The sequence below is a fragment of the Scleropages formosus genome, chromosome 17, assembly GCF_900964775.1.
Source record: "Scleropages formosus chromosome 17, fSclFor1.1, whole genome shotgun sequence".
Classification (NCBI taxonomy): Eukaryota; Metazoa; Chordata; class Actinopteri; order Osteoglossiformes; family Osteoglossidae; genus Scleropages; species Scleropages formosus.
The window spans coordinates 2,050,451-2,073,578 of record NC_041822.1 but is presented as its reverse complement, the minus strand read 5'-3'; the positions used below and the strand labels follow the sequence as shown (position 1 = coordinate 2,073,578).

Genomic DNA, 23,128 nt, shown 5'->3' with positions numbered 1-23,128 from the left:
GTGAGTCCCTGAACAAGTATCCAGATGAAGAGACCGTAACAGTCAGCACAAGGAGCAGTACAGTCACTAATATCTGCAAGGCAAGCACAACACACACAGCACCTGGGGTGAAAGAACCACTAAATCCCAACGAGAACCACTCGGCACCATTTTTTAAGTTTATTTTCTCCTTTCTGTGCACAGTTCATTCATATATTTTTGTCTGTCTGTACAAAGAATGGGGCACATTCACATAGTGCTACAGCCATTTCAGCGGGTTCTTGTCCACAGTAGTGATGCAGTAAGGTATTTGTTTCAGTGTGCACACACACACACACACACACACACACACACACACACACACACACACATACAGAACACAACTGAGTTCACACTACTCTTCTGCTGATGTGAACGAAAACCCTACTAGAATAGTGCTCCATGTGCTTGGTCAGCATCTGTCATGAAAGATCTTATAACAGTGACTTTGAAATGCATTGGCCTATACTTACATTTGTATTGGGATATATTTACTATAGAAACACATCAAGTTAACAAACAAGGTCAAACACTAACACATACCTTAGATAGCATCTCTTTATATTTTGGTTGCTTTGAAACATTTAAAATGAATACTGTCCATCTTTTACAGTTATAATGAAATTTGTATAGATATTTATAAACAGCATTTTCCCATGTAATAGGACAAAGGAGAAAGTAATAATAATCATTAATATAACATACATCCATACATATTACAGCATCAAAGTGGCAACAAATATAGCTCACCTCTTGTCTCAAGATGCAGACCCTAGAGTACAAGCCCAGTTCAAAAGCAAAGGCTCTGGCTCCTGCCTTTGCAGCTGGTAAAAGGCACTAATCTTAAACGATTATATGCAGTGAGGTGGCCTGTCTGCAGTGCAGTCTCTACTGCAGCTGAAGAGATGCCCCTTTATGACACCACCAGTAACATGCAGAGCACCGTTGGCGCAGTCACAGGGAGGAGCACACACAAAGATTCGTGTACTGAGTGTTGTGCTTGTGTCTGGAGTGGCTGAAAGCTGCAATCCTGCAGGAAGCCATGGCTCCTCTACCAGGGTGTCCACTAGGGGAGAGCCCCCTTCCCTTAGTTCCATGTTGGCCACAGTCTTTTGTCAGTGGTGGCCTGTTAAAGAATGGTCTCTCTGAAAACACCAATTAGGCTGTGGGGACGTTCGTGTTCGGCCCGGGATCCAGTCCGAGACCCCGTGCGGGACCCCGAGCTAGATCCTGTTGTGGAAACCATTGGAGACCCTGACCTGCTGTTTGCAGACTGTGGCTCCTCCTTAGTAAAGGTGCTCAGGTCCCCACAGCTGCGCAGGTGTAGAAGGCCTGGCCGCTTCCTCTGGGGCAATGTCTGAGAGGTTGTGGCTGCCTGTGGCTGCGGGGGCTGCGGGGGCTGCAGGGGCTGCGGGGGCTGCGCTGGGGGGGCTTGTGTATTCGTCATTACCTGAACACGTGACAAAACCCAGAAGGGATAAAATAGCATCAGCTAAATGGAGTTTTCAGACCTTCATCATTTATCATTCATCCTTCCACCAGCAGAGGCCTGCATTCCCTCCGCCCATGTTCTGACCTTGTCGATGAAGCTGGCGCTCTGCACGGCCTCCTCCATGTGCTCCTGGTCCGAGCGTAGCATGGTCTTGATACTGTCGACCAGCTCCTGCACTTCAGGTGTCAGGCTGCTGGACGAATGCTCCAGGAATCGGCTCACTAGCTGCTTGGTATCCCGGTAACTCTGGTAGTCCACCATGGAGGTGGGGCGGGGCCGACGTGGGCCCCTCCCCCTGCGCAGTGTCACCGCACCAGCTTCCAGCCTGGTGTCCGTTTGTGTGGCCGCCTCACAGCTCAGCACTGAGCAAGGGGCACAGGATCATTTGAGAGAAACAAGAGAGATGGAGAGTGACTTATGACACAAATCATGGGTGACTTACCTTCATAACATGTCCTAAAAACGTCATAAAACCACACAAAGTGAAAACAGCAAGACTGCTGTCATAAGGCCAAAACAACTGGCGTACTGTTTTACTAATGAAACTAGGTTACGTCCTCATTTTATTGTCAGGTATAGCTGCAGGTTACGACAGGTTGGGGCTCATAATGGCGTGATGAAATTCGATGTTAGGATCTATAATTACTATGGTGTTACTGGGTGTTTCTAAGAGTGCAACAAAAGCACTATGATTATGCTTTTTTAATGCTTATTATGACAGATGTAAGAAACGTATAATGTTTTTACTTATGCTAAAAGAGATAGCATACCCATTTCTATTTCATGCTGCCACCAGTATTTTTATGAGTCACTGTAATTCTGAGACTGTGTGTGTGTATACATGCCACTGTACTTCATAGTCTCTGTGTATCTCACAGAGGCAGGTCAACAACCCCAGCAGATGTCTTCCTGAAAGCTAAGCAGCAGTCACCCCGTGGAGATTCTGAAGGCGTAATGGACTATATTTAAAACGCTTCTAATGTTTCTGCCAGCAGATGGAGAGGTTCAAAATTTACTAGGTGAGGCAATAGCTGGGGCTCCTGCACCATACAGGCTAATCAGGGGGACGCATGCGCACATACACCGATACCTCATAAAGCCACAGTGGCAACATAGCTACCAGTGTTATTCACAAGGCACAGCAGTGCAATCTGGAAATAAGCTCATAACATATATTATGGCATCCTATGGAAGGTCCCATGGAAGGAAGACATATAAGAGCCACCAAGGACAGCTGGTAGTGTACTGGTTTGTGCTGTTGCCTTTGGACCCAAAGGTTGCATGTTTAAATCATGCTTCTAGGTGTAGTATTCTTGCGCAAGGCACTTACCCTAAAATTGCCCCAGTAAAAAGGACTCAACTCTACAAAATGGGTAAATATTTGTTAGTAATTTAAGACTGTAAATTGCTTTTAGAGAAAAGCATCAGCTACATTAATAAATGTAAAAGTGAAAAGCAAGGGGTAACATGTATGAGCATTTCACATACATTTTCATAAAGTGATAGGGGGCAGAGATTACACTGAGAAAAAAAAAACATTTGCTCCATAAGACAACAGTTATTACTTGAACTTACCAGTGCTCTTGGCAGCCAGTTGTAGAACCGGGTCACTGTTCGATCTACGGAACTGCTGTCTGCAAGCCTTTCTGCAGGCCGGGAGAAAGGCCTTAGAGGGTCTGGCCTGTCCTTGTAGAAGGGTTGGCATGTGCAAGGATCCTGAAACATAGGCCACTGGTCACCGAAAGGTCAGAGATTCGCAGCAGCAGTTAGTCGACAGCTATTCCATGATGATCCCAAAGGGTGCGTCTGCAACTTGTCTCAGGTACGCGTGACAGTACAGGTGGAAAGACTGCCGAGCTGATACTCCTTAGGACAGTGGCTGAGGAATCCCAGTGCACAGCCTTCATGTACAGTATGCATTGTGCATAAGTCTGCCTACCCAGACCACAATGGCCTTTCATTAACTGGTATTTAGCTATTTCAGCAATTTCCCATCCAAGATACACTACATTAAACTACTTAAAGTCATCTACCGTCTGCACAACAGAGCTATGTAACTCATATGCGCGCGCACACACCCACACACACTTTAGAGTCACCAATTCACATTAAGACGTCTCTGGACTACAAGAGGAAACTGCAGCACATTGAAAAAAGCAACTCGAAGCACAGTGAGAACATTCAAACTCCACACAGACAAAGCTGGATTCAAACCCATGTCCATACCCAAAGCCCAGGCACTGTGAGGTAGGCACTGTACCACACTGCAACTTGTCTGTCTGTCTGTACCTACTTGGAAAATAGAGTTCTTTTCCAACAGTTCAACATCCTCTAGAGACCACTCCCTGTTCTTGGTATTCTGGAAGAGTACCTTAAATGTCATGACATAAAATCAAAACACTAAAGTATAATATGCAAATTTCTTGTGTTGGTGCCTGAAGCAAGGAAAGTTTGGAGGACTGCTTGTGGATCTGTAGCAGAATGTGGTTCCTAATAAAATCACATAAAATATGTAATTTTATCTGGCTGTATTAAACAATGTGCAATTTATTTTTACCACTTTGCTGAAGGTATACTGCTTTCAGCTAAGCACAATGAAAGTTTGAACAGCTGCAGTTGCTGAGAATTCTGTCCAAAGTATTGTTTATAAATACACAAGTACGGAATTGCAGCAGTGAATGTAAATAGCGTAAATTCTGGCACATTTAATAAATGTCTCACTGCTGAGGTTCGTATTTGACTAAATCTCTCACTACACTTAACCACGCATCTGCCAGAATTCAAACAACGCAGGAGCCACAAGAAATGTAGAAAAAAGAATTTCTGAGTGTGGTATGAACACACCAAAATGTTTAAACAGACCAAAAGGAAGGGTCTTAAGAATGGTTTAGAAATAAACAGAAAAATTTATCAGCTACATGAATAATGCACATGTAAATTAATTAATAACAAAACTGTTTTATGTACCAGGCATTTTTAACATTTTGAAAACAAGGCTGAAAAGACATGCCATAGCTGTATGCGAGGTACACACACCCCTCTACTTCCGTAAATCTGACTCACATAAATTCAAATTTACGTAAAAAATTCCCAGCGTACACATTATTTACGGATAGCGCTTTTGTTTTATGGAAAACATCTGAAATACTTTAAGTGCAAGTTGGTGTAGCCAGACAAGGCAGGAAGCTGTATCTTCCCAGTTCCTGTGTGTTTTGAGCTATGAACACATCTCCTCTCGTTGGTGTACTGCTTTTTTCCCCACATCTTTTACCCTTTTCATTATTTACAAAGTACACGTGCACTTGAAGGAAAACAAGAACCGTCTCACAAGCGAACAGCAATCGATTTAGAGATGAAATTGAAAATAATAAGAAAGTATGAAGGTGGACAAAGATTATTATATATAACAAGGGAACCAGGTTAAGCCGTATCAATTATAAATACGATAGGGAAGGATGCTGCACGTATAAAAGAGTACAAGAAAGCAACAGCTAGCATGAAAACAGCAATGACAACAAAGAAACATGAAGGTGCAATAACTGAGATGGAAAAATTAATGTTATTATGTTGAATGGTAGGGGAGCAGGGGGAACCTGACATACGTACTTTTTGACTTACGTAAGGGGTTAAAGAACGGTTTATTTGCATAAGTCGAGGGATGTCTGTAAAGGATGTCACCATCACTGGGGTGCATATTTGTCTTTGTTATCAGGTTTTCTAATATTGTGTGTCACATCAAATTAATTTTAGCTTAATTAAACCACTCAATCCTCATTTTTTTTTTAGACTTGATCTCTGATCAAGACATCATTTTTGTCAACGGTTGTACAGTCATGCGCCCCTTAATGACGTTTCGGGCAGCGACTGATGGAATATACAATGGTGGTGCAATAAAATGATAATGGAGCCGAAAAATTCTTATCGACTAGTGACGTAGCCCTCGTAACGTTGTAGTGCAACGTGTTACTCATGTGTTTGTGGTGGTGCTGCTGTAAACAAACCCACTGCGCTGCCAGTTGTATAAAAGTATAGCACATACAATAATGTACAGTACATAACACTTGATAATGATAATAAACACCTATGTTACTGGTTTACACACACACACACACACATTTTCTGAACCGCTTGTCCCAGACGGGGTCACGGGGAACCAGAGCCTACCCGGCAACTCAGGGCGTAAGGCCGGAGGGGGGAGGGGACACACCCAGGACGGGACGCCAGTCCGTCGCAAGGCACCCCAAGTGGGACTCGAACCCCATACCCACTGGAGAGCAGGACCTGGTCCAACCCACTGCACCACCGCACCCCCTACCGTTACTGGTTTATGTATTTACTATACTGTACTTTTTATCATTATTTTAGTGTACTCTTTCTACTTCTAAAAAAGTTTACTGTAAAACAGTATGCTATGTTACGCCAGCAGCAGCGTCATAAATCTCGTGTTTACCTCATCTCTTGACTGCATCGTTTTTCCTTGTGCTCGATCATGGTAGTGCCCTATACAGGTGTACAATTTTTTATCTTTTATACCATATTTTTACTGCACCTTTTCATGTTTATATATGTTTACATACACAAATACATGTATACCTACCATTGGGTTACATCTGCCTACAGTATTCAGTACAGTAACATACTGTACAGGTTTCTAGCCTAGGAGCAATAGGCTATACCATATAGCCTAGGTGTGTAGTAGGCTACATCTTCTAGGTTTGTATAAGTACACTGTACAATGTTCGCATGACGAAATTGCCTAACGACACATTTCTCAGAACGTATCCCCATTAAGCGACGAATGTCTGTAAAGACGAATATACATATTCAAAATGTATTGCACAGCCACCTTACCACAATGCATGTTTTCATTTTAAAAAAAAAATAGGTGCTAACCACAACACTGACAGATGAATTGCAGAAAGTTATTACACTGTTTTACTTTAGTAGCTTCTAGTTTCGTACTGCTGTAAATGCCTTGGAAAAGAACACTGTACAAAAAATAATTGAAAGCAAAGGAAGAAGACCACCTTAAGGTTTAGAGCAAATATTTTAAGGCCATGCAAAACCTCATACATTGCAGGCACTAATAGTTTTATAGTATTCCTGAACACTGTGAGAGAAAATAAGAAAACTGAGCAGAAATTAGGGTATGCATCAAATGTACAACTGATTCTATGAAGGTGTTCTGTAACTGGTGCAGAACATTGTGTGAGAAGCAGGCTGTACCAGGCACCAGAACAGAGGTTATCTGATAAAGGCAGGATGGGCACACCAAGAAGATGTCATAAAAGGCCAGTGGTCCTGCCTTTCCTGGAGTGAGGTCAGTTTAAGGTCAGCTAGAAGATGGGGGTTGGATGGTTCAGCTTTAGGGTGAGGAGTTTTAAGAACAAAGGACTGGAAAGTTATTGGACAAAAAGGCAGGAAAACACTGAACACACCAGTTGTAATGCCCTGTAATGAATTATGTATGAGCTTGGAAAATAAAAGCAGGCAATAAAGACTGATCGGGGAGACTCCCAGTTTCCGGGGTCCTCCCATCGGCCAATGTTGTCGTGAAAAGTCTTTGTGCGTCTGAGTGTATTTCTTTCAGGGTCTCCTACGGCTGAAATGGGAAAGGGAGGATTCCGTTGACAACATGTATATGGACAAAGACATGTTTGTTTGCAAATGACGAGCTGGGGAGAGGATGTTGTGAAAAAAATCCGGGAGGATGATAATAGCACAAATGAGACATGCCCACCTGCACCACACCGGGCCCCAGATCCATCACTCAACCCCTCTGTCAGGTCAGTGACTTGAACCTGTGACTCCTGATAAAGGCAGAGATAAGGACAGACAAAATATAAAGAGGCAATATAATAAACACCAACTGGATAGGCTTCGGACCACCACCACCATGACCTGGAAAAGTAGTTACTGAAAATGGGATGGTGGGTGAATAGATGAATGGATAGATGGATGGAGTTAAAAGTGAAAAAGTAAACTTTTTTAACATATTTGGTACCATCATGTTTTTGAAAAAAAAAAAAAATTGGGCTACAGTAGATCTATGTCATCACTAAACATTTCAATAATATATTTTAAAGGTTTTATGAAAGAAACCCACAAAGCACCTCTTAAAAAATGTTTTCTTTGGACTTTGAAGCCATGTTTGGTTTTGTGCGATGTGTCATTATAGGGCTAGCCATCAGTATAAAAGCCAAAGTCACAGTATCAAAAAGCATTGAGACTGAAAACCTCTCAAATGCCTGTTCCCTCACAACGGAAGCTGCAAGTGAGGTACCTGGAGAGAGGTGTGGTCAGGTTGCCCAGCGACTGCTTCATAAGGTGGGGGTGGATCCAGAGGACAGAAGACCTCCACTCCCTTGATTCTGGCACCATATATATGAGGCAGAGGAATCACACTGCTGCCAAACATCCTGATTAAAATGAGAGGCACGCATCAAGTCATCACCTCTACTAAAGGGACATCACGACAGACATCTGAATATGACACATTTATTAATTTGGCAGATGCTTTTCTCCAGAGGCACATACAACAACTAGTACTTACAACGCTAGATACACTACATATTACATATTAATGCTTACATTCACCCACGTATACAGCTCAACAACTGAACACGATCACGAATATATACATATACGCACACCCACTACAGGCAATTTAATCACCATTTGATATGAAACACAAGTGAAACAATGTACCACTCATGTGCTGTAAGGCAGCAGCCTACCCAAAGGCCAGCAACAAATAAATAAATAAATAAATAAATAGATAGAAAGTTGCATTCCTTGAGGGCAACTCCAAAAAGACTTCCTAGTTTCTCAAAAATGAAGCAATCATAATCTCATAATTCACAGTGATAAAATGCACCAGGAAACTGTACCTCCGAGCCAGTCGTGGTGTGTAGGAATAGAAGGTGGAGAAGTAAGAGGGAGGTGGAGCAGGAGCAACAAACTCATCTGGGTCGGGCACGTGGGCCGGTTCCTCTCCTTCCTCAACCACAGGTTGGGGTTCATCCGGCTAAAGCAAAACATCCAACCTAACATGCCTTAATTCAATGGCAATATCATTCTCAGAAATCTAATACTCGTGTCCATCAAAGCAAGACAACGTGGTTGGTGGAAATGGCCCTGTGAATAGCCCAGAGGTGCACTCACAGAGCAGGGGCGCCGTGCAGCAAAGATCTGCAGGTAGCGTAGTGCTGCAGCCACCAGACACACCGCTGTGGTCAGAGCATTTAGGGCACAGAGGGCAAACAACACTTTCTGGAACACACACAGGGTAAAGGAGCACTATCTGGAATGAACAAGTCACCATATTCAACAGTACTGAACAGCAAAGACTCAGCAAGAAGAAATGACCTGAAAGATCAATAGAATAAAGTTGACTGAGACAGGCTGGACAGAATAGCATAAGGAAATGTGACAAAACACACACACTGACCTTGAGGAGGACCCTCATGGTATTACAGGAGTGTCCTGGGTAAAGCTTCAGCAACTTCTCCTCGGGGCATTTGGTGCTGGGGCTGTCTGCACAGCACAGACACACATCCCCGATGTCGCTCTTCACCAGGGAAAATGCAGACACGTCAAATGCACTGTAATTACCCTTCACGGCAAAACCATGTTTAACTAATATTATTGCCAGACACAGGAAGTTAATTCAGCAATTAATGGTCTGACATCACATAAAAAGTCTCTGCAAGGTGAAACTGAAACCAAAAACTTTGAAGTAATTAAATAAAATGATAAATTATAAATTAAATATAAAAAATTAAAGGGCAATACCATCATTGTTAAATATTATCAGTACTGTACACCACTCAGACCTGCTCCCCTAGAAATAAATTAAATAGGAAAAATTATTTATATTACATGGGCAGCCCGGTCAGTTTTGATCCAATTAAACTGAGAAGCATTTTGAGTTCTTTATATGAAAGTAATGGTAGTGTGACAATTAAAAAAAAACTTTTTATACTGTAACATAAACTATGTTTAGTGAGACAGGAAAAAAATGTGGAGTTTAAAAAAAAAAAAAAAAGAGAAGTGTCCCTATTGAATTCCAACACATCTGACACCCTGCATGTGATAATTACTTGGTACACTGCAGTACACAAGTGTGGAGAGGAAAGGAGGAAAGAAGGAATGCATAGAATATAAATAACTCCCATCAATCTCTTCCTGAAGTAAACCTGGGAGTGCTCCATCTGGAGCCATTCGCACAATGAGCTTTGCAGCATGTCTACTCAGATACCAGCTCTGCCTCTTCAGCCAGCTCCCATATCACCTTCTGCTTTGGATGTACAGGGGTGGAGAAAATAACAGAAAAATCTATCAATATATTCATATCAAGGAACTAATAAGGAGTACGGCCACGCTTTTCCTTCAGTACAGCTTCAGTCCTTCTTGGAGTACTGTTACAGAAGTCCTGAGCTGTGAGTAGTGGGATTCTGTACTATTCTTCAAGAAGAAAAGCCTCCAGTTCCTGGAGGATCGAAGCAGTGGAAATGTACTTCTCTCTCCGCACTCTAGAAGTTCCCATACAGGTTCGGCGATGATAAAAATGGTGATTAGGGAGGTCATGGAAGGTGTTTCACTTGATCCTGGTATTCATGAAACCACTCAAACTTGTTCAGCAGTTTATGAGGGTAATTTCATCCTGGAATACTGAAATATCACGAGAGGACAGTGCCTGCGCCAGAGGGTGCACCTGGTTCTGCAAAATGGCCTTAAATTCCTTGGCCATTACATTTATTTATTTAGCTGACACTTTTCACTAAAGCACCTTACAATTATTTTCCCATTTATATAGCTGGTAAATGTTATTGAAGCAACTCAGGGGAAGTACCTTACTGAAGGATACTATAGCTAGAGGTGGGGACTGAACCTACAACCTTTGGGTCCAAAGGCAGCAGCACTAACCACTACACTATCAGCTGTCTCTTAAAAGAGCATGCAGAGTAATCATCTGACTTAATGGCCATCATGACGGTCATATGACACTGCCCATAGTGTAACAGATCTCCTACTATGTTTAACAGGTGGCAAGATTGACATTGTGGGTTGACGGCAAACGTAGCCTGGAACAGAGCAAAAGTAACAAAAGTAGCACTGGAAGAAGCGCCAGCACAATACTCTCTTGGTAGGGCAAGAGAAAGCTTGTTGTTCCAGGTATGGTACGATCAGGCGTCCATTCATTCCAAAGGATAACCTTTGGTTTTCTCTAAATGTAAACCTGTCTGGGTATAGGAAATAAAATGAACTAAGAAGGTCACACTATCTTACTTTATTCCATGACTCAGGGATTCAAATGGTTTTGTCCTCCTTATACCAGGTTATGTGTCTTCGTGCGTTGGTTTGGCTGCCCTGCCTTAAATTCTACCTTTGTGAAGCTCCCAACATACAGTTTTTGTCGAGACTGAATCACAGATGTACCAGTTCAAATCTGCGGTATTTTTTGAGGCTGTACTTTGGTGCTTTTAGCAACAATCCTGCAAAGTGCTCTGACTATCCCTGCTGGTGAGCTTCAACTTGCAATCACCGTTCCTCTTTGCGGGTGTAGTTTGTCTGTATCTGGCCATTATTTTGAAGAACGTTCTCTTGACAGATTAAATAATTTTGCAGTTGCGACCTATGCACCTGCAGGTCAGGCACTAAGTATTTGGTCTCTTTGGAAACACTGTTAGTTGTCCAGGAACTTATAAGGAGCAGGGCCAACCTTTCTCTTCAGAATATTTTTCTGTAAAATCTGTCATACAAGTCTTGAACTTTGAAGTATGATACAGTTTCAAAACTGAAAGCCTACAGGTAGATATGTATTTCGCACCCCAGAACTTCCCATAAAGGTACAATAAAATTCACATGCTTTAAAACAAAAAATCAATAAAACACATTTTTCCACTACTTAAGGGTTCATGTTTTGTGCTCGTTACATTTGTGCACACTAGCTTCTGGATGCAAGCAGTTTCTGAACAGTAAGCTTACCATAAACATGAGCCTTGCTGAGGATGGGTTACTGAAGTGTTTATTCAGTGTTGTTTTGTTGTTCTTACCCACTATCCTGTTAAGCATATTGATAATTTTACGTGTGACCACTATTCCCCTTTTCCAATGCTTTTTTCCCCTTGTTTGCAATGTGTTGTCATGATTTCCAAAACTGTCTCCCTGCCATGTTAAATGTATTTGCTGCATTTGTCATCAATGCACCTGCAGTTTGAGCACCTAGTATCTGACCTCTGTGGGCTGTCACATGTGACTTTAGAGAGTGACAAAGTGTGTAATGCCAGAGCTCTTTTACATTACATTTACATTTACTCATTTAGCAGATGCTTTTCTCCAAAGCAACATACATCTCAGCAAAAATACAATTTGTGCATTACATTAAGAGAAGGAGACATGGCTGCAGACATGTGACTCTTAAGTAAACCTAGTCTGTTACTTTCCACTTGATGCACCAACGTTCATCGCTCGAGTAGGTGCATAAAACGCAGGACAGATGAATCCTGATAACTTCCTACCAAATTTTCTTTTTTGTTAATAATAAGATACACAAACAATTACATACAATGCCGGAGTAGCAACTCTATAAAGGCTTATCTGGGGATGATCATGAAGTTATAGTGCATGAACACCTATACCATACACGAGCTGGAGCGATCTTGGGCGAAATGGGTCCAGAAAAGGTGAGTTTCAGACCCTTCCTGAATGTAGACAAAGTTTCAGCAGTTCTGAGTGAGAGGGGATGGTCATTCAACCACAGCTGACACTTACTGGCCATTAATATTCAACTTAATGACTTGCCCATACAGCCTCGTTTGTGATTGACTTCATTACGTCAAAACTCTTACATGTGTTTGCATTAAGCCCATTCCTTTGTACGTTCAAGACATTGTGGACACTGGATTCCTCAGTCCATCCAGAAAAACAGGGCAGGCCAGAACAAATAAGCACCAACACTTAATTCTGTACAGATACCCCAAACCTTTTCTGTATGCCCCCTCACCAGAGGAAGGGTAACGATTTCACCTTCAGGTGGGGAAGTTCTGGCTCTTGCCTCACGGACACAGAGCCAGCACTGTGAACAGATGGCACAGCCAGGGGGCTCCATTACTCACTCGGAGCAGAGAGACTTGGGCCAAGATGGCTCACAGCAGGATGGCGATAAAAGGAAACCACAGCTCTCTGTGTGCTTTCCCAGTTCATTCTGGGAGGAGGTTTCCCACAGCTTAACATACACAACTGCTGTTCAAAGGTACTTTTGGATGAATATGTATATCCGTGTTTCTCAGTACAGGGTGATCTGGAGACAAGGCCACTAAGTCAGATGCAGATGTATGAACTGGTAATTAAAAGAAGCAAAAATTTGGAAAAAATTTTCTTTACACATGATTTGAGAGACACAGCAGCACAGTGGTTACAGTCTGTGCTTCACAGTAGCTGAGTTGCCTGTTGGCTGTTTGATTAGAGCTCAGGGTGTGTGGAGTTTTCATGTTTCTCCCCATTTGGGTCCCACCTGGCAAATCAATTCCAGTTCCCCTTTGCCTTGGAAACCACACAAGTAGTTGCTATGAGTTGGGCTCAGCTTGATCGGGCTTTCATACATACATAACAAAGTTTGGCATCTAGAAAATTGCACCATTTGAACACATGATAAGTAATAACTCAGACTCTGAAAGGGGAAGGTGGACCCTAAGTTGCTCAGAAAGAGGTATCTTACCAGCTGACAACTGGACATGCTGGACACGAGCTGCGCTCCCTGACAGCACAGAATAAAGCCAGCCAGGTTGAGGAGAACACAGACCACCGACAGCAGCACAAAGAGGTTCACCTGTAAGACAACGATATCAAGAGCTGAGAAAAAGACTCCGGCATGCTCACACTGACATGTTCACGCATGCAACTGAGCGTTTCTACAAGCAGCAAACACCATGGCCACATTCACTGCACTCAGATTTACTGTAAACGTCCCTTGAAGAGTAACTGTTAGTATTTCTGGGAGGATCCAGACTGGGATAATGGCTCATTCCTCCTCAGTCCTTGAAGAAAGGTCAGTGAACGTCTCTTTCAGAAACTGTGACTGCCATGATTTCAGAAGAAGTGGGGCAAAGGCACCTGGATTCATTTATCTTTTGTGATTATGAAGCCATGCTGGCAAACCTTTTACTGAAACATTTCTCTCAGCAAGCACTAGTCAACGGGAACTGGAAGCCAGAAAAGCAGTCTGAAATTCAAAGTGTACATGCTTATGTTTTCTGATAACAAAACTTTACATTTTATATATGATGTCCTGCTGAAGAAAAAAACATATTGCAAAAAAAAGTCAACTAAGGAAGCTTCTGAAGATGCGATACAGACAGTGGACAAACACAACTTCTCAGCGCTGACATGTTTGAATACATTCAGACATGATCATTAGGCCAAATTCCAATTTAAGCAGAGTTCTTGTTAGAACAAGAACAAGAGCAAAACGGCATCTGAAAAAGAGTTTTTGTTTTTTTCTATGATGCAGCTGTAATTTGACATATGAGGATCGTCTGTCATAATACAACATTAATATTTTGTAAAGCACCACACCAGGTGTTACCATGTTTTACACTTTACTCTGAGTTTATAGTGAGAATACTCTGCAATATAAATGGGGAAATCACTGTAAAGTTCATAATGAAAAGTAAATTACCTTGGATAAAGACAACTGGTGCATAAAGATTAGTAATATGTGCAATATTAGTATGTGCAAGATAATTCAGATCTAGTCTTCTAAATGAAGTTTTTCAAATTATTTTGGTCAGGAAAGAGAGGGAATCATTTGCTGACACATTACTGTCTTGTTTTCTTTTCAGAATGATCGATCCTCCTCTGTTATGAGGCTGAGTCAATACATAGATTTTAACTGTACAGCACAAACGGTGAGATCCACAACAGGCCACACTGACAGTAACAAAAGTAGCATTGGAAGAAGCACTGGCACAGTGCTCTCTTCTTAGGGCAAGTGAAAGGTTGTTGTTCCAGGTATGGTATGACTGGGCATTGAATTTTCTACGCTACAGTATCTGGAACTGGTACCTCCAAACACCTACCAAAAAAGGGTGTTTAGTGAGACCTGTCAGTAGACTGCAATCTTGTGGATACACACAAAAAAACATTCACTGTGGCGGCAGACTTCCGTACATTGCTGCATACAGAAAGTGACACACAGATCCCAGGTCACCCAGCACATTCTCTTGTCAAATAAAGTGTTTAGTGCAGTTCTGTCACAGACAAGGGTTTCTTTTAAACTCCCTATTGTTAATTCAGGGCAAGGGCCTTGATTAGAAATACTAAAATAGAAGCTGGGATTCAAACCAGGAAGCTTTGGATCGTGACACAGTGTCACTACACATTAAGCAAGCTAGTGACTTGAGTCCACAGCAATTTCGAACTGAACTCCAAACCCCCTGAAATTCCACAATCAAATTCCGACCCTTCAAACAAGCAGCGGGTAACTGGAGAATTTTAATCACATGTCAGGTACATGAGCTCTTGACAGAGCTCTGCATGAATGTTCTTGTGTTGTGGTCCCCCCCTCTCCGTGTGCCACTGCACACAAAATATCCAAATGTGGCTTCTGTATCTGGCTGATACCCAGAACAATTCACCTGCGGACCTAAATCACAGCAGGTACTGTAGCAGTAGCAGTACTTCGAGATCCGAAAGGTGAACAGCAGCCCATTACAGCCTAGCTAAACTTACAAATCTGACTACTTCAAATTCACCTTTAAGTTGGTATAACTCAGATGGTACCTTCTAAAAGCCAGAATGATCCACATACAAGTTTGCATGTTTTAAAGATCCTGGATGTATCCTAATCTTCTGAATCCCTTTGAGGTTTTTGTGTTTCAAAATGTAGGGACAGTTCTGTGCAGCACAGAAGCAAGCACTGGAAGTATTTATAACTGTGTGCCACCTACCAAAAGTAGCATTGGTCTTCTCCATGTTGTGAGGCCAATGATTCCTGAGAGGATGACCTGCGTGCAGAAAACAGAGAGAAATCAGCACAGAGCTTCTCCACGCACAGCATGGAGGCAGACTTTACCTATTGTACTCATACTGTCAGTACAGGAAAGAGGGAAAAAGATTAACAGAAATACATAAAATAACAGAAAAAAGCAGGGATAGAGACAAACTAGAATTTGGATCTCGGTTACGGATATCAGGAAGAATGTGCATAGCAGCAGAGAATCTGAAAAAGCACTGACTATAACTGGAGAATGTATGTATGCCTTCATAAAACCAAAAAACTATATCGAGCTGAAATCTTGAAAGACAGCAAAATACACACACACACACACACACACACACACACACACACACACACACACTGTCAGAACCACTTGTCCCATACGGGGTCACGGAGCCTACCCGGTAACACAGGGCGTAAGGCCGGAGGGGGAGGGGACACACCCAGGACGGGACACCAGTCCGTCGCAAGGCACCCCAAGCGGGACTCGAACCCCAGACCCACCGGAGAGCAGAACTGCGGTCCAACCCACTGCGCCACCGCACCCCTGACAGCAAAATATTTTATCATAAAGAACATTACAAGATTGACCAAGAAAAACAGAAGAGATTCTTGCATTCTTTGGGATAGAGAAACTAACCTTACTCATTTGCTAGCATAAAATAAATTATGAACACAACATAGGTAAATATAATCTAAAACAGCTGTGTCCCAGAATGGAACTGGAGAAGAGAGACCTGAAGGATCTTGGCCTGTAATGCTTCCACGGGTTGCCTCTAGAGTAAGTATTATTCTCTGGATAAGAGCAAGAACTGAATGTTCTTTATTGATTTAGTTACAACTGTAAATCTTACAGTAAGTGTTGCTTTCATCACAGTTAGTTATGTACACTTGTATTATACAACACTAATATTCAAGAGCAAGAAACCCAAGAACAGATTTTTTGTTGTGACTGAGTTACAGCGGCATACTATACATTTTAATCACAAAATATCTTACACTTCTCACAGTCATAAAGTACACTTATATGTATTCATTCAGCTGATGCTTTTCTCCAAAGTAACTTACAGTGTTGAGCTACTTACAACTACTTACCCCTTTACACAGCTGAGTACATTTACATTTACATGTATTCATTTCGCAGACAGCTTTCTCCAAGGTGACGTACATCTCATAGAACATACATTAGGAGAAAGAGAGACATAGTTGCAAATGTGTGATTTTTAAGTACAGTTAGTTTCTTTCACCATGTGAACCAATGTTCATCACACAAGTAGGTCCATAAAACTTTATCAGTATATCAACAATTCCTGATCACCTTCCTAGTGTTTTTTTTGAATACATAATCATTTATGTTACATTACAGGAATAGCTGTCTAAAGGACTGATCCAGGCAGGATCTTGAAGTTATAGTGCATAATTCTTACTTGACCAAATCAGGGGAAGTTCCAGCCTCATGGGTACTACAGTGGGAGGTGGGATTTAAACCTGTGACTTTTAGGCCCAAAGGCAGCAGCTCTAACTGCTACACTACAAGCTGCCCTGCTACTCAACTGCAGTAACAAAAAACTGCAACATAAATTCCAAAAAAAAATGCTTTAAAAAAAACATGACCAACTTATCTCTTTTTCTTTAGCACAAAAGAATACATAAAAACGTAACTGTAACAGTTCAATAAGCAGATTTTGCCTGGACATTAATCGAGCCCATAACTGGACTGGACACAGATTACTAAAATGGCTTGGAACAGCACTACAATACCTTCTACTTTATATTAAAAAGTGTAGCTCCAGTAAAAACATTTGAAAACTAGGATCACTGCTGCTGAACTCATTTACAAAAAAGCCCCTAACTGCAGTGTTAGCCCTGTGGATTAATCTGCTGCAATGGTGTTTATGCGATGCTGATGATACCATTATGGGACAGGACTGCAGGTCAAGCACATGAAAAGTGTGGATGTGCAGTATTCTTCATATGCTATGAAAGTTGCCCATACTGGTCCATATACCACACAAATATCAAAATTTCTCCAGGTGTTCTTGGACTCTGACAAGCTCTGGAAGGTCAACACCTTAACAAACTGCAGACTCAGGGCCTGTGTTTTGGCCTTGCTGACAACAGACAGCTCTCAAATAATGCCCTTCTCAAACTGCGGTACGAAACGCTTACGCTACACAAGCCAGCTTCTCCTGAGACACATAATATCCACCATAGAAGGTAAGAGTGTTTGCTTGCACTGGCTACTGAAGAGCTGAAAGATGGTGCTACCATTCAACTTCAATTTCTGGTTTCAGATTTTGAATTTGAGGGGTGCGGCAACACAACGGGTTTGACCGGGACCTGCTCTCTGGTGGGTCTGGGGTTTGAGTCCTGCTTGGGGTTCCTTGCGATGGACTGGCGTACTGTGTTGCCGGGTTTGGCTCCGGTTTGCTGCGACCCACCTTGGGACAAGTGGTTTCAGACAATGCGTGTGTGTGATATTGAATTTAAAGCATCTACTTTATTATATATATATATAAAAGCTCATTACACTATATTTTTAAATAGCTGTGAAGTGTAAGACACCATTGATGGTAATAAAGGTACATTTAGCAAAACACAACCAACAATGACCTCTAACATTATAAGTTATGGGGAATCATGAAATTAATAATGTTACACACAAACCACAAGCAGGGTTGCAGTGAGCCAGAGCCTAGCCCAGGGTATGGGGACACACCCCAGACAGGACACCACTCTGCCACACAGTACCCCAAGCAGTACTTGAACCCTAGACCCACCACAGAGGAGGCCCTGGACAAACCCACTGCACCACCAGGCTCCCCACATGGAAAATGCACTTCATTATTTTAAGATTAAATAATTTATTCAGAATGGGTGTCAAAGAATTAGCAATTCAGTCAGTTATTGCAGATCCATCCAGTATAGGGTCATGGTGATCTGGAGCCTATCCCAGAGGCACAGGGTGTGAGGCAGAGTACACTGTGGAGGGGATGCCAGAGCATCACAGGGCAATCACCCATTCATTCAATGAGAAATAGACACTATATGAGCAATTTAGAGTCACCAAGTGACCTGAAACCCACTGTGGGAGGAAATCAGAGTGCTATCTTCAGTTATTAGAGATGTGATTAATAAATAATATTCAGGTGGTTTCTTTATAATAAAGGCTCAGCTACTACTTTACTGAGCTTCTTCTCAGGAGTTTGGTACCAACACTGCTGACATTATCTTTAAGAAACCCATGCTAAGCCTCCGCAGACTGTGCTTCTTCCACTAACTCAGTGTTTAAACACTGCCAACCACATCACGTGTCACCAGAAGGTCTTGAGGAATGCGAGGGGAGTTAACAGCCAACAGCTACTTCGGCTGCAGCCCAGATCCACACAGGTCACCCCTATCCTACTTGACTGAGCAATCAGAACACATCTGGCTGCTGGAAGTGCGGAGTTAGTGGCACTCTCCCTTTGGGCACTTCTGCAAAGACAACTTGTTCTGCAGTCACTGGCATGAAACATCATCATGGCAAACCGCTGTGTTGATTGGCAAATGAGCTGGCATTACAGCCCAATGTAGAGCTCCTCAGATCACTGCAATAAATGTATTGGGTGGCTGGTAGCATAGTGGTTGGAGCTACTGCCTTTAGGCCCCAAGGTTGCAGGTTTGAACCTCACTTCCACCTATAGTACCCTTAAGCAAGATACTTACCCTAAATTGCATTAGTAAAAATTACCCTGCTGTATGAATGAGCCAAATAGTTCTAAGTTGCTTCAGAGAAAAGTGTCAGCTGAATGAGTGGCCTTTCCTTAAACTGCACCATATTGCTGTCCCTGTGGCCATGCAACCTGTCTTTGTGGGAGGCCACTGACTCACCTGCACAGTAGTAATTTTAGTACACAGCTGATATGTTTAGTCAGAAAACTACTCAATATGTTTGCTTTTGTGCACAAGACACAAGGGCACGATTATGTGATTTATTTAGTAAGCAGACTTTGGTAATCTGTGTTTTTTCCAGTGTTTACAAGCTCATTCTGCCAGTGGCCTCGTTAGGGTTGGTGTCACCCAGTGTGGTAACTCATGGTGCAACTAGCAAAATTAAAATTACGCCTTTAAATTACAATATCTTACGTACAGCCTAATGTATTTATATAGTTTTATGTAATAATTTAAAGTGAAAATACAGTAAAAAACAAAAGAATTCAAAGAAAAAACCTTTAAGAGCTACATCAAAATTTTGTTTATTTTAACGTTATTGATATAGGTTCACAAATACTAATTACCACAATATTGTAGCTAAAATACCAGAAAATGTGACGAAATCAGCGACTATAAAACAGCAGCGGCGACGAAAGCAAGAGCGCGTGTTTGTAGCGCGCGGAGACGAAACCACGTGATTCGAAGCGTCACTGTAATTGGGTAATAATGAGATCTCTGAGCAGAGCGCATTGGAAGGTTCGAAAAGTAAATGAGCAGGGAGTTTTATCCTTGTAGGTATATTGATACATGTCAGCTGGGCTTTATTACGAAAAATTTTATTGTTGTTTTGACTAATTAGAGGGATATTTTTATTTAAAAAAAGAATACATTTCTCCTGAAACACTGCACAAAAATTTTATAAAGAGTCATTTTGGTATCACCCACTCTGACAGTGTCACCCGGTGGGGTCCGCGACCCCCAGTGACGTCACTGCATTCCGCTCTTAAAGTTTGGTCACTGGTTGCAAAATTGCATCAGTTCTGTAGACTCATGGCGTGATTTCCACACCCGAGCTGTTAGTCACTCGTTTTCCGAGACACTTTCATGACAAGTTCCATACCATAGCGTGACACCGCTTATCCACTAGAGAGGTCACACTAAAAGTAACTATTAATATACAGCTTCCGTTTGTAAATACAAAGCGATGAAGTGGGACGAAATGAGCTCTCCACACGAAGCAGCGGACTCAACTCTTTTTTTGTCCCCATCTGCATTTCCACAGGCAGAGACTGGTGATGCAGAGGACGCAAAGTGACGTTTGGCGAAACTTGATAATTTCATATTCACGTCACCTGGCGAATGAATGGCACTGCACGCGTGGCGCTTCGCGATTTTACGGCCCCGTTTCTCGACCCGTTTTCGCCCGTTTTCCACGCTCTTAGAACCCATTCCGCTGCTCGGCGGGGCCGCGCGCTGCAGCCAGCGGTACCTGTTGCAGGCGAGCCGCCCGTGTCGCGCACTCGCGCTCCTTCCTACCTCCCGCAATGTCTCCTTCTCGGCTCAGGCGTCACTTTGCGTCACACCGAACCACAAAAATAAGATGTCTCCAGCAGCACCGCTTCACATTTCCCAGCAATTTCAAGTCACATCGGACTCGTTGATTCGTCATGGCTGCTAAACGGCAGAAATGAAGAGCGAGCCAAGTGTTCTCCGCTGGCCCTGGAACCAAGTTGTCAGTGCGGAACCTTAGCGGCGCCGCTCCTGTTTCGGGGGCGAGCGGTACTTACGGAGGATCCGGCCCAGAACGGGCACGAGGTGCGGATCGGGGGCGAGCTGCTCAGGGACAGCGCTCCGAAGGACAACGCCACCATGGAGCAGCCGAGGACGAGCTGCAGCAAGCCGAGGGAGAGCAGCGGGCGGCCCGGCAGCAGCGCGGGGAAGAGCCGGGACTGAGGAGCCGGAGTGCGCGGCGCGCAGCCGCCGCCGCCGGACACGCAGCGAGCGCGGCTTCGGCACGTCGGGTCGGCCAGCGGGGACGCGAGCGACACGCCCGCCACCGGACAGCAGGAGCCGGGCAGCACTACGGGCAGAGACATCAGGGGAGGCGGGAAACGGCGGCGCGCGAGCGGGTCCGCGCGGCCAGCACACAGCGCATTGTTTTTCAGACAAGCCGAGTGCTCGTCCGCGCGGCGGGCATTTCGTCCGCGGAGACAGCGAGTTGCTCAGCTTTAAAATAACTGCTGTGCGGGAGCCCGCTCTGTGGATAGCGTTTCACATACTCTGGCCGAGAGTCAGGAAGGGGAGGAGATGGTCTCACTTCGGAGAATGGCGTGGGAACACAACACCAGTCCCCGCCACACCTCACCTCAGTCAGTGCGCTGTAATACTGTAACACAGAACCCAACACCATAACAAACGGTAACACGACAGCGCAGCACCATACAGCACACAACACACACACACACACACCATTCCGCTCAGCACCGCATTTGGTCAAACTACTTCATTTCTCGTTTGAAGAAGGACGGTTCATTCACTCACTTATTTCACTGCATGCTAATGCATGTATTTTACTTAAAAACACGACACTGCTGGCAGCCCTTCTTCTAGTCTCACGGACACACACAGGTCGATCGATATATGATATGGAGCTTTCATTTATTTCAGTTGTATCGCATTGTACATTTAAATGTACATTTGTGTACAGAAATGTACACAAACACCAACATGCCCAAAGAAATAGTACTTTCACCCAGCTGAACAGCTGTCCTATTCTTAAAAACTAGTATGACAACGTGAAAATTAGCTTTATACAGCTAAGAACACGGTTGTACGCTGAGGTGATTTGACCACAGTCAGATGTCAGTCAGTGTGAGCTGGAATGGAGAAGTACCACCAGTGTGACAATTGCAACATGGACATTTATGCACTTTCAAAATTACAGTTTAACACAGTTTATTATTATGGGTCACTGTATACTTGTGCACATTATTATTATGATCATATGACATTACATCTCATTTCAGGTTTGCTTATGATCTAAGCCAGTCATTAGGCCTTGCTGGTTTGCACACCCGGTAGGATAGCAAATCTGGCTCCATTTGTAACAGATATGTGTCAGCAGAGGTTCATAGGTAACAGCACACTGAATTTCATGTAAAAACATCATCATTCCTTTATCTATCAGATACTTTTTCTCCAAAGCAACTTCCAATGAACACTCTGTAGTGTTATCAGCACGCACCTTATTCACGTAAGGTGACTTACACTGCTAGGTACTCTACTTACAAACACTATAGGTGACTTAAGAGTCACCAGTCTGCCTGAACAGCATGTCTTTGGACTGAGGGAGGAAACCCATACAGACATGGGGAGAACATACAAACTCTACACAGACTGAATGGGGATGGAACCCACATCCTCTCACATAACCCAGGTGCTACAAGACAGCAGCACTACTCAATGTGCCAACCTGCCATTCCACTCCAAAAAAGAAACTTATCAAACCCCATCACGTCTTAACGTACTTTGTCTTGTAGATCTCTTACCAGTGAGTTTATAGTTGAGGGTAAAAGGGGTACAAGTCTGTTTATTCAGGCCTGCTGCAAATACCCATTTATTTCCATACATTTTCTGCATTATTATTCTTTGCTATTTAATGCTGAGGACTGTGATCCTGCCATAACCGTTATGCCAAATTGATCCAGCCATGGTGGCTGAAGCACCGAGTCTACGTGGTTGTTCATCCAAGCAATGTGGCTGAACACTTTGCTCAGAGAAGCGTGTGGACATTAGACCAGACATAAAATCTCAAAATCAGTTTTATGGATAATTATGTACACAGAGCGCTCTTCCATGGCTGAGAGTCCGCTAATCTAATTTGCCACGGAGGAAGATATGAAGGACTTCCAGCAGCTTTT

At 43.1% G+C, this 23,128-nt stretch overlaps 1 protein-coding gene across 2 annotated transcripts; it reads right to left on the bottom strand.

The window, feature by feature from the left end:
• On the bottom strand, window positions 1-22,596 carry fam189a2 (family with sequence similarity 189 member A2). Of its 2 annotated transcripts, XM_018760046.2 has the most exons (12): window positions 20,996-22,596; window positions 15,463-15,519; window positions 13,233-13,343; window positions 8,961-9,080; window positions 8,675-8,782; window positions 8,401-8,537; window positions 7,794-7,929; window positions 7,251-7,320; window positions 3,086-3,226; window positions 1,595-1,872; window positions 1,278-1,468; window positions 1-73 (listed from the first exon to the last, which is right to left on the bottom strand). In XM_018760046.2, the coding sequence occupies exons 1-12, from the start codon at window positions 21,302-21,304 to the stop codon at window positions 67-69; spliced, it is 1,665 nt and encodes a 554-aa protein (XP_018615562.2). In that variant the 5' UTR covers window positions 21,305-22,596; the 3' UTR covers window positions 1-66. The 2 variants fall into 2 exon arrangements, with proteins under 2 accessions (XP_018615562.2, XP_029115203.1); XM_029259370.1 differs by lacking the exon at window positions 1-73 and having other exon boundaries at window positions 298-1,468.
• Between the last annotated feature and the right edge of the window lie 532 nt (window positions 22,597-23,128).

Coding starts and splice junctions, on each gene's coding strand:
- fam189a2 (XM_029259370.1), bottom strand. CDS start 21,304: ATGTCTCTGCCCGTAGTGCTGCCCGGCTCCTGCTGTCCGGTGGCGGGC. Junction 3,227..7,250: donor TGGGGCCCGGTGTGGTGCAG/GTGGGCATGTCT, acceptor CCTATGTTTCAG/GATCCTTGCACATGCCAACC. Junction 1,873..3,085: donor ACTGGCTGCCAAGAGCACTG/GTAAGTTCAAGT, acceptor CCCCTTGCTCAG/TGCTGAGCTGTGAGGCGGCC.